This window comes from Alosa pseudoharengus, unplaced genomic scaffold (assembly GCF_046254945.1).
Source record: "Alosa pseudoharengus isolate Yale_2024_CS ecotype anadromous, Long Island Sound unplaced genomic scaffold, YU_APseudo_1.1 YU_APseudo_1.1_scf_16, whole genome shotgun sequence".
Classification (NCBI taxonomy): domain Eukaryota; kingdom Metazoa; phylum Chordata; class Actinopteri; order Clupeiformes; family Clupeidae; genus Alosa; species Alosa pseudoharengus.
In genome coordinates this window covers 33758506-33774894 of record NW_027468630.1, presented here as the reverse complement: position 1 = coordinate 33774894, position 16389 = coordinate 33758506, and the positions used below count along the sequence as shown (strand labels likewise).

General features: G+C 44.7%; 1 protein-coding gene across 2 annotated transcripts in view; it reads right to left on the bottom strand.

The window, feature by feature from the left end:
* Positions 1-865: 865 nt before the first annotated feature.
* kcnq1.1 (potassium voltage-gated channel, KQT-like subfamily, member 1.1) overlaps positions 866-16389 on the bottom strand; it is a 35727-nt gene continuing 20203 nt past the window's right edge. For both annotated transcript variants that reach the window (XM_076288233.1, XM_076288234.1), the window contains 5 exons: positions 6096-6171; positions 5716-5810; positions 5302-5348; positions 4934-4995; positions 866-1901 (listed from right to left, as the gene is read on the bottom strand). In XM_076288233.1, the coding sequence (XP_076144348.1) occupies positions 1692-1901; positions 4934-4995; positions 5302-5348; positions 5716-5810; positions 6096-6171 (490 nt within the window). In that variant the 3' untranslated portion in view covers positions 866-1691. The remainder of the gene's footprint in view (positions 1902-4933; positions 4996-5301; positions 5349-5715; positions 5811-6095; positions 6172-16389) is intronic.

Here is a 16389-nt window from a genome sequence, read left to right as displayed (position 1 = left end):
AACATAAAACACACATTGCAGATTTTCTGTAACCTCTTCATCTGTTGTGATTTTGTCAGCAGTGCTGTTAGCATTCAGCACATCTACTGTCACCTCTTTATCTGTTCCACAAGCATCCCATGTCCCTCTGTCTTTTTTACATGGCTTTTTTTCTTTTCATGAGCGCTTGGCTCACACATCTCTGAGATCCTGGCAAACGTCTCCTTCAAGGCTGGGTACACCTCTATGGGTTCACTAGCTTGAATTAATACCATTTGGACCCATTCGCATTTGCTTAGCGGGCCCCGTGAATGAGGCGGCGATGCTGTCCTTTTAAACGCGTAACAAAGGCCTATCATTTATCTGCCAACACATGGCTCAGGCCCCCGCCGCAGCACTTCTGCACACCAGTGACGGCTGCCAGGACGCGCGGCCTGCTGCTCTGGCCCCTGCTCTGGCTCTCTCGGAGCTCCGCTTTTTCACTGGCCCCTGCTCTGGCTCTCTCGGAGCTCCGCTCTTTCACTGGACCGCTGCTCTTCTTTTTCTCTGGCCTCAGGTGCCGCACAGGACTAAGTTGTGATGGTGTGGCACTGGTGCAATATGGCTGTGCATGTTTCTATCTTCTGCGAAAAAAGACACCCAAATAAATTAAGTAGGTGGATTATAACGTTAACGGACTGCACAGTAAGACAAAGTAAATTGAATTTGGTAAAAGGAAACATCTCAGAACTAAACTGAGCATGTTTTTTTTCCTTATGTAGTAGGTGTCAACCCACACTGAGTACATAATCTTCATATCAAATCTTACACATAGAGAGAGAATAGTCTTGGTGATGAAACATCTTACATTGCAAAGAGATGCATGGCAAGGGATGGAACTGGGAAACAGAATTTATTGCTATTGGAAGCAATTTGTCATTATAACTTCAAATGAACTGAAAGCTCATTCATATCAAAACATATATGAACATAATGTAACAGAATGTGAGAGCAGAATCACAGAGTTTAATACACATAACTACAAGAAACAGTGAAATAATTCAGCAAAATATTAGACCATTAAAATATTAAATTCTAACTTATAAAGAAATGAAAATCATCATTGCATTTGCACATAATTTCTATAAAGAACAAACAACAATTTTATTAGTTCTGTATGGAGAAAAGGTGGGGGAAACTACAACTGAAATACTATAAATGAGTTGTCAACAGAAGGTTCACAGATAAAATGGAGGTTCAATGATATTTCTCTGTATATTTAACAAAGTATACTTTCTTAAATTGTTAACATACAACTTAAAAAGTCTTCAGGCAATCGGGTAATTTTAAGGCACACAATGCAGGCAGAGGTTTGTGAATATGTCTATTTCTGTTATTACATATCTCAAATCATTTCCACTGGGAGCATTCCCATAGGCATTATTCAGTCATTACAAAATATAATTTCTATACATCATTCACATCATATGGCAGAACCTAGGTTCTTAAACATATATGAATGCAAATGCATTACAAAGCATGTATTCACATTTTGGGCTAGCACTTGATCAAAGAACAAAAACAAAAACATTCCATATGACATATCCTGACAGGCATCTGATTTCATAAGACTGCGTCTGATTTTCTCACACTATTTGATTAATCATTGTGCTAATTACGCCGTCTGACACACGGGGTTCACCGGGGGCAAAGATCCCGTCATTCACACAGCCTCAGGCGCTCTCCTCGTTAGAGGGGGGGGCCGGCGGGACGGGGAGCTGGTCGTAGGCGTGCGCGGGGCCGCTGAGGGTGTGAGGGGAGACGCCGAGTCTGTCCTCCTGTCTGCTGCCCCGGCGGCTGGACCCTGCCTGCTGGCCCATGCCGGCCAGCATGAGGTTGAGAGAGTCGGCCAGGCGGCTGAGCGTCTGGTCCATGCGCGTGATCTGTGGGGGTTACAGTAGTGAGTGTCTACTTTTTTACGCTCATTGTTTTAGACAACTGTGGCTACTCTAAAATCACTGTGTAAATGTATTTACCGAAGGACATATTCACCTGGCATATTCAGCTATGCTTAAAAATTAAACATTGGAATAGAGATAGAAGAAGAAGAAGAAGAAGCAGAAGCAGAAGACGAAGAAAAAGAAAAGACATCTGTTCTGGGCGCATCTGGAAATCTGCCTTTGTGAAAATATACAGTATCTTACACAAGGTCCTGTGAAGATAGTGTGGCCTTTATCTCTACTTTTGCCGAAGATTGGGGTGTTGTGTGGATTCCAAGCCAAGTGAACAAAGGACTATACATTCCTAAATGTGTGTGTGTGTGTGTGTGTGTGGGTGTGTGTGTGTGTGTATATGTGTTCAGTAGGCCTTCGCTCCAGAACATCTTGTCCTGTTCCAGAGCACCAGAGATGGCCGACCCAGCCGACTGCACACCCAGCGCCATATGCTCTCACCATCCCCCCAAACAAATACTAAAACATAAACACATGAGGGCTCTCCCACACAGACAAACATCTCCACATATACACACTTGAAACCACAAAGGGACAACAAACAAGCCAGTGACATGAAACTGCGGAGTCTGGTCTGCTTGCCAGCACTGGGCTCTGAAATCCCCCAAGCCACAGGACTGAGCTGAAAAGTGAAATCCATTTCAAAGACACCTACAGTTGAGCCTAAAAAACACACATTTTGCTCTACGTAGAGATGAACATTTTGATTTTTATAATCTTATTTAAAGAACATGTATTGAAAATATCAATAAATAAAATGTGATGCCCAGCCAAAATCACAGAGGAGGAGGGGAGAGTGGAAAACAGAAAACATTTTGCCACAATATGTCTTTCCCCAGCACTAAACACACACACACACACAGCAGTTTAATTGCTGTGTGCTGTTTTCATGTGCTGATCTGATGAAGTGACATGAGATTAGGGTCATAGGGTCAGAGCAAGGCTCAACCCTCCAAAAAGTGTGGCTGCATATAAAGCAGATCTGGGAGGTGTTTGTACAAAGCCCTGCCTGTTTGTTCCTGTTTACCTCAAATGGATGGGAACACCATTTGGGCTGAACTTCCTGTCATCACTAGTGTGTGCCTTAGGACTCATGTGTCCAATCCAAAAAAGTTTCCACTCATGCCAAGGGACTCCTCCATTCAATAGTATGTTATACTGACACCTCAATAGTCAGTTGCACAACCCTTAAACATCCATCAAGCAATTTCTGATGTATGTGAAGTGTTTTTGACATTATGAACTAAAGTCTGGATGAGCGGCTGATGTTTGTGAAGAGTGAAACTTGGCATAGACAGTTACCCTGTAATTAAAACACCACTCAGAGGCAAAACTGCAGCGCAGGGCATTTTCAAGCTTCTCAGTATGTAAACAAAAGAAAACTGTAGCCTGTATTATCTCTAAACCATACTGTTGTGTGTGTGTGTGTGTGTGTGTGTGTGTGTGTGTGTGTGTGTTGATGTCTAAGTGAAGTGTGTGTGCACATATGGGTGTGCAGCTGTGTGCATCTGTGTGTACCATGTGTGTATGAAAGAGATGCACAGAGACAGATAGCCAGAGAAAAAACTTGCTTGAAGAAGGACAATGCTATGAGTGTATCCACAAGAGATTAGAAGCTTGTGCATGCTTTTACGACAGTGCCGTGCAACCAAAGTGTACCAACATGTAATGCTTCAGGGTGGCACATGAGCAGAAATCAAGAGGACACAGTGCCTCAGAAAATACAGTAGAGGTAAACATGACAAACACAAGTTTGGTTACTGAGTTATACAGTATTATCATAAACATTTATACAGTGCAATGGAAAATGTAGATGCTCCTTGTAGTCAGCCAGTAAAAACGTTTAGCAAACAACATTAGTCCAGTGGTACAACCGTTTTGCAAACATCGTCCAATAAATCTGTAGACACAGTGTCTATTTACAGTAAATATGTGTGCTTATTTGCATGTCACACAGTGAGCGTATCTTTCCTACATCTGTCTCACTGCTCAGGCTGCCATCACGAGAATCTGCAAATTGTTGTAAACAGGAAACGGCTAATTCTTCTGCTTGGTGCATCAGTATCTAAGGGTTGAGGTAATTATGACTGCAGAGAGCTCTTGTCGGGAAATCTTCATCACATCACAATTCCTTCCTTTCATAGGATTTGATGAGAGCCCTGGGAGAGTACTTGTAATTCTGCACATACACTGTAACCGACAGACTTAGTGGCCAACATGTCTCACAGTGGTCCTGCACCTAGTGCAGAAGTAATTCATTGGGATGTACAGTATATTATAAAATAATATGCCACTGAAAGTAAAAAAGAACAGTTTATTTCAGTGCAATATGTAGCTCTTTAAGTGGTATTATACGCTAAATATTATATGTCTTGCATAATGTTCTCTATAGGAATAAAGCTCATGGTTTTGCTTACAGTATGTTTTCATCAACTTTTAACTCTTGCCCAGTGTTTTATACATTTACATTATATTTTTAATAGAAAACTTTGACAGCAGCATTAATAACAATATTAGTGTGCAGAGTAAGTTAATATTGTATGACAACCTGGAATTAGCCTCATGATATAATTACATGGAACCTTTGTCGTACAATCAGAACCCATGTGGCTAAACCACACTACCCTCCGGTAAGTTTCTTGATTATAGGGGAGTCTCACTCAAGATTGAGAGAATCCAAGTAGCTGGTGCCTCCAGTCACCATCATCTGCCAGAATGATCTCAATAATGGAGCGCTGCCAGCAGGAGGATAGAGCTGGCTGGGCTCTTAATGCTCAGGTTCCTCTATGCCTCCCTTATGCCTTCATCATGTGGGATTTCAGGAGTTGACTTAGAATTTGCACACAGAATTTGTGTATGCCACGCTGTGCTATGCTATTGTGTGCAGTTTGACCGGTTAAAAATGTGGAACTCTTCAGACAAGGTTAAATGACAATGATGACATTCATTCCTGAAGAGCTTACCTTATCTTCCATTCTGTTGAGTCTGGAGCCAATAGTGTTGGTGCCTTTGTCTTTAGCCCGTTCTACAGAAAGTGGGACAATTCTTAAATGGACAAGGTTTCTCTAACCACACTTATCAGGAAGATTAACAAACAAGAGCTTAATAGCAGATTCAAATGGAGAAAAACATGTTGCTATCAGTCTTCTTTCTTCTCTACATTCACCAATTACCATTAATGCAAGATTAAGTCATTGAGTCACGAGAATGCTCAGACGTCTTTGCTTTTAAGATTCCCAACGAGCACATCTGACTCCATTGGTATCTTGGCCTGAGGCCTTTCTAATGACCTCCCTCAGATGGGGAATTTGAGGGAGAGATGTGGTAGTACCTGAACTGGTTTGAAACAGAGACAGTTTCCCCAGTGACTGATCCAATCTGCAAGAACAAAGTATCGCGTTTAGGGCATGTTATCACTCAAAAATGTAACCCCCATACACTAGCATTTTGCACCCTCTGTAATACTGTATGTATTAAGTGTAGGTTTGAGAAGCCCACAGCATGGCACTACCACCAGACATCTATCCTGATCTTGACCTAATATTTATTTACAGCAAGTCCAGACTTGTCTCATATACTATTGGAGTTTCAGATATGTAATTTAATTCCATTCCACAAGCCCTCAAGTAATATTTCATGAAATCCATCAAAGTGAGGCTGGTACTTGCTGCGAATTGCAGATAATTGCCTCATTACTCTGAGGCCCTGAAGGGCAGTGTGGGGTGGCGTGAGACAGGGTGTCTACCTCCTCTGCAGCTCCTTGATGCGCACCATGAGGTTTAAATGGCCTTGAGAGTACTGCTCGATGACATCCCGTACATCATAGGGCTTGCGTGCTTGCTGCAAACAACAGAAAAGTGATCTATGTTAAGCCACTCCAGCTCTGTTTGCAAAACACCACGGCGACGCTGCTGTCACATGGTGGTGACACATGACAAACACTGTGTGTGTGTGTGTGTGTGTGTGTGTGCCCAGTGGTATGCTGTTTGTGTACAGAGGAGTGGGATGAGGAGTGGGATGGCAGAAAAAGGAGTCTGAAAACAAATGATAGCTGGAGAAGGGAGAGAGAAATGAAGGTATCAAATAAAAAAGCAAGAGCACAGTCCCAAATGTGTTTGGTCTCACCTGAAACCTTTTCTTTGCCACAAAGTACTTCATACGCAGGATCACACGAATGGCCACCCTGTGAGAGTCCCGCATCCTGTCAGGAGCAAGAGTGATATAATACTGTTAATATGAGCAACTACAGCATTTAGGGGAGTCTGCTTATATCAGAGAAAATAGATGTGTTCATTTTAATTCTCTTTATGTAAGTCGCTTTGGATAAAAGCATCTGCTAAATGGATAAATGTAATGTAAATGTAATTTTATATAAGTCAACCCCCGTGATCACAGTGGCACAGAATCTGATCCATATACATGATACCTGGTGCAACTGGCATACAGTCCTTACATTCTCGACAAATTCACTTTCACCCTGTGCACCACATGTCATCCATCTGGCTAAGCGCACACCTGCGAGCTAATCTCGTCTGCTGTGAAAAGCCCCTCAGGTGGGACTCCGAGACACTCCAGATGGCACCAGCGAGGACTGCTCCATGTAGGGAGGTCACTACCAGGTTAGAGCATCCATTAGCCAAGACAAGCCTCTATCAAGCATTGGAAACGCAGGGCTGAGAGACAGCCTACTGTGTGTGAGATGAATAACACTGTAAACATGTAGGTCAAATAACAATACAGATTGTCGTGCCACAAGTCTCTCCACTATAGCCAATGTCTGATTTACCAGTGAATGAACTAAATACTAGTAAATTCACATTTACTCTTCATAAGCTCACCTGGAACCCAATTAGTTCTCCTGCAGACAGTGGGCCCTTCAGGCTGATGAGTGGTGAAGGGGGGAGGCCCTGATGTTTGGGCTTCAGGTTTGGCCCGCTCTGCATTGCAGTGTTGCACCCGATACATTTTCTTCATGAAGAAAGCCCTAATCTTGTTTTGACTGCATCACGTCTCCATGCTCGGGAAGGCTTTTTTTCGTCCCAGCAGTTGTCAGGCTTTGATCTATGGGCTGTGAAACACGAGCGGCCCCCTCAGCCACAACCGAGCACACAGCACAGCCAGTCACTCAGCCAGCCAGGCAGTCAGCTCCTCCTCAGAGAACGTGCTCAAGACGGGGCCTTTAACGACCATTAGCAGCAGACCGACTGCAGGCTGTCAGGGCTCATTAACTTAATGGATGTGGGAGCTGCTTTTGGGGGGAGGGAAGGGGGGGGGGCAAGGATGGCAAGGAGAGACGATCGACTACTTCATAGGATCAGGTTTCGACGTCCTCCTCCCTAGCTTTTGTCCCCCCCATGCAGTGTGAGTGAGCGAAACGCTGACTGAAATAACACGAGAGGAGACCCCGCTTCTCCAAATGCCCCTTTGAGGTGGCTGTTGTGTATACAGGTCGGTCTGGCATTCTTGAGCAGAAATGGGATGTGGTGTTTACCATTCATTTGCGTGACATTTTTGAGTGGATTAGCGCCAGTGGAAAGTGGAGCACTTATGTGCTGCTGGTATTCTGACTGGCGCCTTCAAGAACACGGCCTAAGTGAAAACCTCGGAATCTCCAGCACCAGACATGAAAGAAACTGAGAAAAGGAAGAGTGAGAAAAATGAAATCACTAGAAATGTTCACAAAGTAAGACAAAACTGTGACTGTGGCCTCTGATAAAGGCTTCTGGGGCTTTTGAGAGTGAACCTCCTGCAATCCAGCCAATTTGTTTTCTACGACACCCAGAATCACTGCCATATCTTTAGCCCCACACCCTCTTTCTTCGTCTCCATCTTTGTCTCTGTGTGTGTTATCTCTGATGATGTCTGCCCGCTGATATGTGTCTGTCTCCGTGAGCTGGGTGTCCTTGTTGTGTTCCCGGCACACACACACACACACACACACACACACACACACACACACACTGTGCTATCTGAGACCACAATCTGAACAAATAAAGAGGAACCACTAAACACATCGCCAAAGGAATGCCAAATGAAAACAAGCGACAGAGAATCTAGTCGGACAACACTGCACAGACAATGTGTGAAACACAGGTGTCTTGGAAAGCATGTCTGACCTTCTTGTGAGGCGGGAAAGTTGTTGGCTCACTGTAGGATGAAGAAACCCCCAGATTTCAACTCCCACTGAGCATAGAAGTGTATGCTTTGGAATGGTGGATGAGCATGGAGTTGGACTCCATATGAAAAAGCCTCAGCAACAGTACACAGTGCTAAAAAGTACCACTTGATTTAATGCTTTTGATAGAGCACTCAAAAAACAAAGAGAGTTCCCTGCTTGCTTTTTTATCAATGCCTTCAAAGTGCACAGACGTTCATGTGCCTGTAAAATTCTGGCATAAAAATACACATTGTTCTGATCATGACTCATAATATCCAGATGGGTTCATCTGTAGAGCAGGAGACAGGAGAGTGAATGGAGGGAGTGGGGGGTTGGGGGGGTGGACGAGCGAGACCTGACCGCCAGCACATATTTCGCTCTCTGGAGCTGGACTGCCAGGCATGTTTGGGATTCCAGCGGAGTGTGGAGGGAGCAGGGGCACATCCCTGCCACTGCCTCCCTGCCTTGGCACAAGTGAGGGAGAGAGGGAGAGAGAGAGGGAGAGAGAGGGAGAGAGAGGGAGAGAGAGAGGGAGAGAGAGAGGAAGAGAGAGAGGGAGAGAGAGAGGAAGAGAGAGAGGGAGGGAGAGAGGGAGAGAGAGAGGAAGGGAGAGAGGGAGAGAGAGGGGAAGAGAGAGAGGGAGGGAGAGAGGGAGAGAGAGAGAGGAAGAGAGAGAGGGAGCAGGACATGGGAACGGGCCCATCTGTCCCCCGGGTAGTGCTTCCTGCTTCAGGCCTGGCTCTGCACGAGCGGCGGCCATGGTCTCATGACCTCACGGGGTCACCATCTGCTCCTGGCACCAGCACAAAGCCCACCTCACCGCATGGCTGTCCAAACTTTAACTGCAGGGGACGGCCCCCCTGGGACTTTCTGTGTGTGTGTGTGTGTGTTGTAGAGGAAGCTTCTCCAGTGTACAGTGTGTGAGGGCTCTTTGCCACCTCAGTTCCTCCTCTGCTGGTGTGTGTGTGTTTGGGGGGGGGGGGTTATTTGGAGGGGGGGGGGGGTGGCATCAGTGATGCTGGACACAGGACTCAAGAAGGTCATTAGCCTGTCCTTTGTGTCAGCCAACGCAAACCATGCCTGCTCTTCTCCCCATGCACGTCCCATTCAGAACACCTCCTCCCCTCTCCTGTCCTCCCCTCTCCTCTCCTCTCCTCTCCTCTTTCCTCCCCCGTTCCTCTCCTCTCCTCTTTCCTCCCCCGTTCCTCTGCACTGTGCTATCCGCTCTGTGTGAGTGGCAGGCAGATGTGAGAAGGCACAGCACACATGCTCAGAGATGTCATGTGTCAGTCGCGTTAACCACCTGTGGAGCGATGTAAACAGTGTGAATGACACCTAACGCCTACACAGGGAAACTAATTAGAATGAGCAGAGACTCAAGCATCAGCCGACATGGTATTTGAATCACTACAAAACAGATCTTCCCTCATGACGATGTTTCAAGAAGATTATTACACTAGTAGACTGTTGCATTCCATTTAACTTGATTATGATTAGCTGATGCACAGCTACACATGACCAAACTACTTCAGTATTACAATGACAGTTTGACAGATCATTAATAATATTAACTTAAATGGTTCATGACTAAGTATTGTTAATAATTTAATGATTAAACTCTGAGATTCAGTAATAGTAGTTCAGGGAATCTTACTCTGATCTATTACTTCAGGAAAGACTGAGTTATGACCATATGATCACTTAACAGTATGAATAACTATGTTCATCATGTACATTAAATACTCAGTTGGTGTCTTTTAAAGATGTTGCAAAGCACAGCAGAATTCTCCATAAATGGGCCACTAACATTTCTGAGATAGCAAATGTGATTTATTCCTGTCCATTTCAAAGCCATGACTGCTATGTGAGACCTCTGCTTCCATAAACACAGAGTTTACGAGCAACCGAGCAATCTTACCGTCATTGTCTATCAACAAACCACTGTGTTTTCATTTTTGCATACCTCCTTGGCGTCCATCAAAGTAAAAGCTAATACGAGTCTGGAAAATGAGCCATAGTTAAAATGCCTTCCAGAGGCCTGATTCATAAGTCATACTAAACACACTGGCTCCATTACTTCAGACACAAACTCACTTTCATGACCACCCTCAGACTGGCCTATTTTTAACCAGACCAGGAGATCATTTTGGAGAGATTGTGAGAGCTATGTGATTGTAATACTGTTGTTGTGCGGTTTTGTTTGGCCTTTTAATGACTCTTTAAAAGCCTTAGTGGACTTCATATAATACAACCAAAGTTGGGACGTTATGTAAAATGTGAATAAAAACAGAATGTAATAATCTAAAAATCTTGTAAACTCATATTTAGCTGCAAAAAGGACACAGAAAACATATCAAATGTTAAAAATGACAAATTTGACTATTTCATGGAAAATGAAAAAAATCAAAAAGTTAATTTTGAATTTTATACCACGTTTCAAAAGTTGAGGGCAGGGGCAACAAAATGCTGGAAAAGTTGTGTGATGATAAAGAAAACAAAATGAGGAATGTTTCACACTTATTAGGGTAACTGGCAACATGATTGGGTATGAAAATTGATTAAGAATACCCCATACTGTTAAGCAACTGAAATTGGGCAGGAATGGGACTTCATTTTCAAAACTAGTCTCCTTAATTCCTAAACATTTACAGAATGTTGTTAAATGAAGAAGTGAAGCAGCACAGTGGTAAACATACTCCTGTCCCAACTTTTTTTGAAACATGTTGCTGTCATCAAATTTAAAATTAACATATTTTCCAAATAGTCAACATTTTCATTTTATGTCCTTTTTGCTGCTAAATATGGGTTTTACAAGGTTTGTATATTATCACATTCTGTTTTTATTTGCATTTTAGACAACATCCTAACTTCTTCTGATTTGGGGTTGTACTTTTGCTTGACTAGTTAAGCCTTAATCCGAATGACAGTAAGCTTATGATGAGCAATTCATCGCTATTCTGCTTCATTTCTCCATTCTCTCCACTGGCAGAAACGCTGTGGCTACATCATCAACACCAGCAGAGCACCCAACCTTGCCCTTCAGACAAGCGTCCTAGAGCAGAGGTCAGGGCTTGCGTGCTGGCGTTTAACACAGCGGATACGCTTGACAATGAACCTCACAGTTGCCCACGAAAAAGCCACATGAAAGGCGGCAGCGCGACGAAGCAGGAAGCAGCCATGCCGCAAGCGCAATCAACACCCGAGTGTAAGAGAGCTCCCTCCGTCTGTCCTCCGCCTCCTCCAACCCCACCCCTCCAACCCCACCCTCGCTCCTCATTAGGAAAGCCCTCACGCACGGGGCGTGGCTGGAAAAACAAAGGCCGTGTTGGGAGCATCTCCAGGGCTGATTAGAGCCCCACTGGCAGTGCCGCTGGACGGGCCAGTAAACACAACAGACACTTCAGAGGGGCACCACGGGGAAGGAAATGGCAAAACATAAACACGCAGATATGCTGCTGATACAACCAAATGAGAGGGAGGGGGTTCCAGAGTCTCATCTCCACTATCCGTTTGGGCATGGCATGAAGTTTATAGCCAAACACGGGCACCTCAATTAGAGCCTAACCTAAACTGCTGTTTGCACTCATCAGGTTAAGTGGGAGGCGCCCGAGGAGGCTGTTTTGAGAGTGGCTCGGTACAAAAGCGACACTGAAACTCCCTTCCCCCCACCCAGACCACTCATCAGCAATCAGGGCCAGATCAACAGGAAAGAAAACAATTGCATGGCTATCTCTATTTGGGGCGAGATACACCGAAGATTAACCCTCACCAAGCCTGAGAAAACACGAACAAGACACACTCTGTGATGGTGGATTTAGCAAATGGTGACCGCAAGGTCAAACTGGCTCAAAGCTTTTGGTAGTTCTCAAAACGCTTTTGGTAGTTCTCACAACGCTTTTACAATGTATCTGTACATAAATATTGTAGCAACAGATATCACTGTCAACAAAGTCACCAAAGAAAGCCCAGTGGCCCACACCAGGCCAGACGCCAAATGTGTAATTAATTGACCTTAAAACTGCAAAATCAATACATTCCTGAAGAGAGGGGCGCAACGTCGGGTGAGCACCATCATGTGACAAGTTGTAAGCTGCATTCTTCCTCCGAGGGAGAGACCCCTCGCCGGGATTGCACTCTTGCCCCTGTCACCATGAGGCAACAGTGGAGATCTTTTGTGCGCGGCGGTGTTAAGCCACAGGGGCCCCTGCACATGGCACCAGCCGCCAGGAGGCCCCGAGCGCGTCGCAGCCCTCTAAGAATATCCCTCTGGGGCGGGAGAGAGGGGCGACAAGCCGATTAACGCCACCAGCGAGCCACCGCAGCCATGGAGCCAAGGGTCCTGGGGCAATAAAGCTCCCCTATCTGCCCTTTCCATCTCCAGGCTAGAATGTCTCAATGACATTTTAATAAGCGGCCTTCGGTGATAGGCCCCCTCCCCCTCACCACCCCCTTTAGCCATAATGAGAGATAATGATTGACCAGGAGCTGGACATAAGACAGTATGACAGCATACCATCAGGACCCTTGGCTTTTTTGCCAGGGGAGGAGAGTGCAGACTCACACACACACACACACACACACACACACACACACACACACACTTCCAAAGTTCCCCTCATGTTGCAGGCAATGGCCGTGGTGCCTGTGGTTCACACCGGGAGATCCACTCTTTCATCTGCATCATCAAAGGCCTGTGCTCTGACAGATGGTATTAAATATCTTTATTAAGAATCGCTGCGCAGAATCCCGAGCCTCCTCTGACATCCAGTGGCAAACCTTAAACGGCTTACGTCTGGCGCCTGCTGCTTCACATGCTAGTGCACAATGCAGCGGCTAAACAAACTCCAGCCGAGCACAACACTGCCACTGCCTCCTTCAGCCTTCAAGGAATGCTGTGACCCAGCTGTCCCGGAGACACACATCAACATACACACGGTACACCACACCAGCACACAAACACGTGGAAACATTTTACATTGATGTGGAAACATTGATGTAAATGAACATGAAATATGAAAGAGTTTGATAAACTCTATTCTTGAGATATTCTTGTTTGTATTCTTTCCTGTTCTTCTTGTTGTGTTTTCAGCAATATTCCTCATTAGGGTCAACTGACTAACTAAATGCAATTACGGTTGAAGAGGAAGAGGGGGAAGCCAAATAAAGACACTTGTGCTGACAGAAGACAAAACCAAAGCATTAGAGGGCCTCATTTCTCAGAAACTCTTGCCGTAGATCCTTTCAACCGTCACAAGGCCCCTGAGCTTCCCTTTTAATACAAGTAAACATTTTTAGTCTTTCATTTTCATTTATTTTTCCATGTTCTTTTATCTGCTCAAGTATCAATGTGTATGCGTTGTGTTATATAAATAGACTTGCTTTGACTTGTGAATTTACATTAAAACAACACATCATGTGTTTCTGTGATACTGATCTGTACAGTGCATTGCAGCTATACTTTTGTGCCCAGTCAAATGTCTGCTATGCGAGGGTAGAGTAAATTGGCCTTACTGCGTGGGTGGATGTGGAAAGGTGAAGAGAACAAACATTATGTGAACAGTGGACCTTTGATGTGCAGCACAGACAGTGTACTGTTGCACTCTGAATGCTGAATAAAGGGTCTCATGTAACTGTTGCACACTGCAGAGCCGTCTGAGTGCATAATATTGCAAATGAGGAAAACCTCTATTACCTCAAGTTCAGATAAGTCCTCAAAGGCACTGAACCACTGTAAATTACAGCATGAAGGTTCAATTAAACTGTGTTAACTCTCTGACAGCACCCACCCAAACATGAAATGAATGGAAAGTGGAATAGTCTATGAGTTTAAAAAAATGTTGTCTAGATCTCTAATAATGTGGATAAAACCCTTGCATGACATGGCAGGACGTGCTTGAGCTATGGTGATTGTTTCTTACAATAAGAGTGTTACTAACAAAGCTGCCATTGCAGCCCTCTCCCAGAAGCCCTTGGGCTGGGGGTGCTTGTCAATCAGCCTATTGTTGGCGTGTGTAGGGCCCGAGACAATGGCCCTTTGTCTGCTCACCAGAGCCGAGAGCCATTCTACTAGGCATAGTCTGCCACTAGAAGTCTCTCTCTCTTTTTTTGTGGCATAAATTTGTCTTTTCAGCCAACACTTCCTCTCCTTCCCCGCGCACCCACTGCCACACTGAAAGTGTATTACATATAAAAGCCAACAAAACCCACAGCTGAGACACACGCACAGAGAAAACTTTCTCTCTTTCTCTCTCTCTCTCTCTCTCTCTCTCTCTCTCTTATTTTTAGCAAATGTTTGCTTGGTCTGACTGGTTACATTTCTCCTCTTTCACAGACCACAATGGCTGTCAGTGGTAGAAGAGTGCAGGGTGTGAGTGTGTGTTTGTCTGACACATACACAGTTGCGCAGGCTAAGCTCAGCCCTTGGTACAGCCTCCCCCACCCCCACCCCGAGCGCAGCGCAGCGCATCGGAGCTCGGCTCTCTTTTAGCTCTAGGCACGAGGAGCCCATTGTGCTCCTTTAACCTCTTGAGTCAACAGGCTGGGGTCAGGGGTCAGCGCAGGAGTAAAGAGCTGCGCAGAGAGATGGACAGCGTCTGAGAGCGGACAGAAGAGGACGAGCGGGAACGCCTCAGCCGGCTTTTCAGCGCGCTGGTGAGATGCAAATACAAACACACAAAAGTACAAGGGAGAGGCCCAGCTGTTCCCAGCCCACTCCGAAACACAGCTCGCATCCTAGCGCGGGTTAAACAAGGACCCATTAAACATTTAACCATATATCAGCCCTGGCAGACTCCAGAGAGGCCCAGCACATGAAAGAGGGACAATGTATTTTTTTTCTCTGTTTGACAAAAAAAGGACTTCAATAGTACCAACAATCTTTGAGAGAAAACACAGCAACAACAGTTCTTTGGTAAACAAAAAAATAAAAACAGTAGTTAAGGGTTCCTGTGATGTTGTGTTGAATGGAACTGGTGGCAGGAGAGGCATTTGTAGCAATCCTACAGCCATGTTCACAAATAGACATGGAGCAGACTGCCGGAAATTGTCTGAACACAGATCAAGAACGGCATGGCTCAGGTCCCACACAACTTATAAAGCAAATGGTGGAGTGGGGGGGTGGGGGGTAGGGGTGGGATGGGAGGCTTGATTTGTGGCTTCAGCTACAATCCCTCAGACATTCCCAGACGGACATAAAGCACATAGGAAAAGGCTTGAGTGCAATTTAAAGTTGATTTCCTGACATGTCATTCTAAGATAAGCACTCATGCTCTTTTGGGTCTTGGACTTGCATTTAGACAGAATGTCCTAGAATCTCAAAACAACAACACAAACATTCATTTTTGTAAATACAGCACAACACAAACGGAATAATGGATTCATCCATCCAACAACACTCTGATGGTACAGCCTAGAGTGGATGACTAAAAAACTTCCGTCTCTTAATCCATAGGAGTGGTCATTTTTTTAAATGGGGTGCTTTAATTAGAGTATTGTAGTATAGTATAAACTCATATAAACATATATAAATATACCACAATTATTGTGTTGGATGGCTTATCACAGAGGAATAATTCATGAATGTGTATCATTCATAAATGATTATGATCAATGTGATCAAAGTATGTAGTGTTAGGCAACACATACATAATTAAAAATTGACCATTAATCCACCAAGACTACAAGTATGAGTGGATGAATGAAATAAAAAAGTTGTTGTTAACAGAGCCCAAGCAAGTCCAGAGATATTTTCAGTTCTCTCCTTCTCTAGATATTTTCTCTTCTGTAATTCTCTTTCTTCCTTCTCTGTTGTGGAAGCTTTCCGAATGACAACTACAACAACAACAGCTTCCTGGTAATCCGTATAGTTTACAGATGTCATTTATTGACCAGAAACACTATAGCTTGCAGTAGCAGCAAGTTATTGACCATAGAGTATATTCACCAGGATCTAACATCCGTTTTCCAGTTAGCAGAGAAATATCGAAACAGAACAAAACACAGTTCCTCCTGGTTCACCACATAAGAGGAAGCAGCAGATCTTAAGCCCTCTCAATCACAGCTCGTTCTCTCTCTATCGGCCAGGCCTGGACGGACGTGGGCCAGCATCTCCTCCTGCTGCTGGAGAGCAGCCCCAGACGCAAAGATGAACTGATACCGCGCAGAGAAAGGCATTCCATTACCATGACAGCCGTCTTATCACGTCCATTAGTAAAGCTATCCAGATCATCCATCACAGCCCTTTAGTTCAGCACCATACAAAAA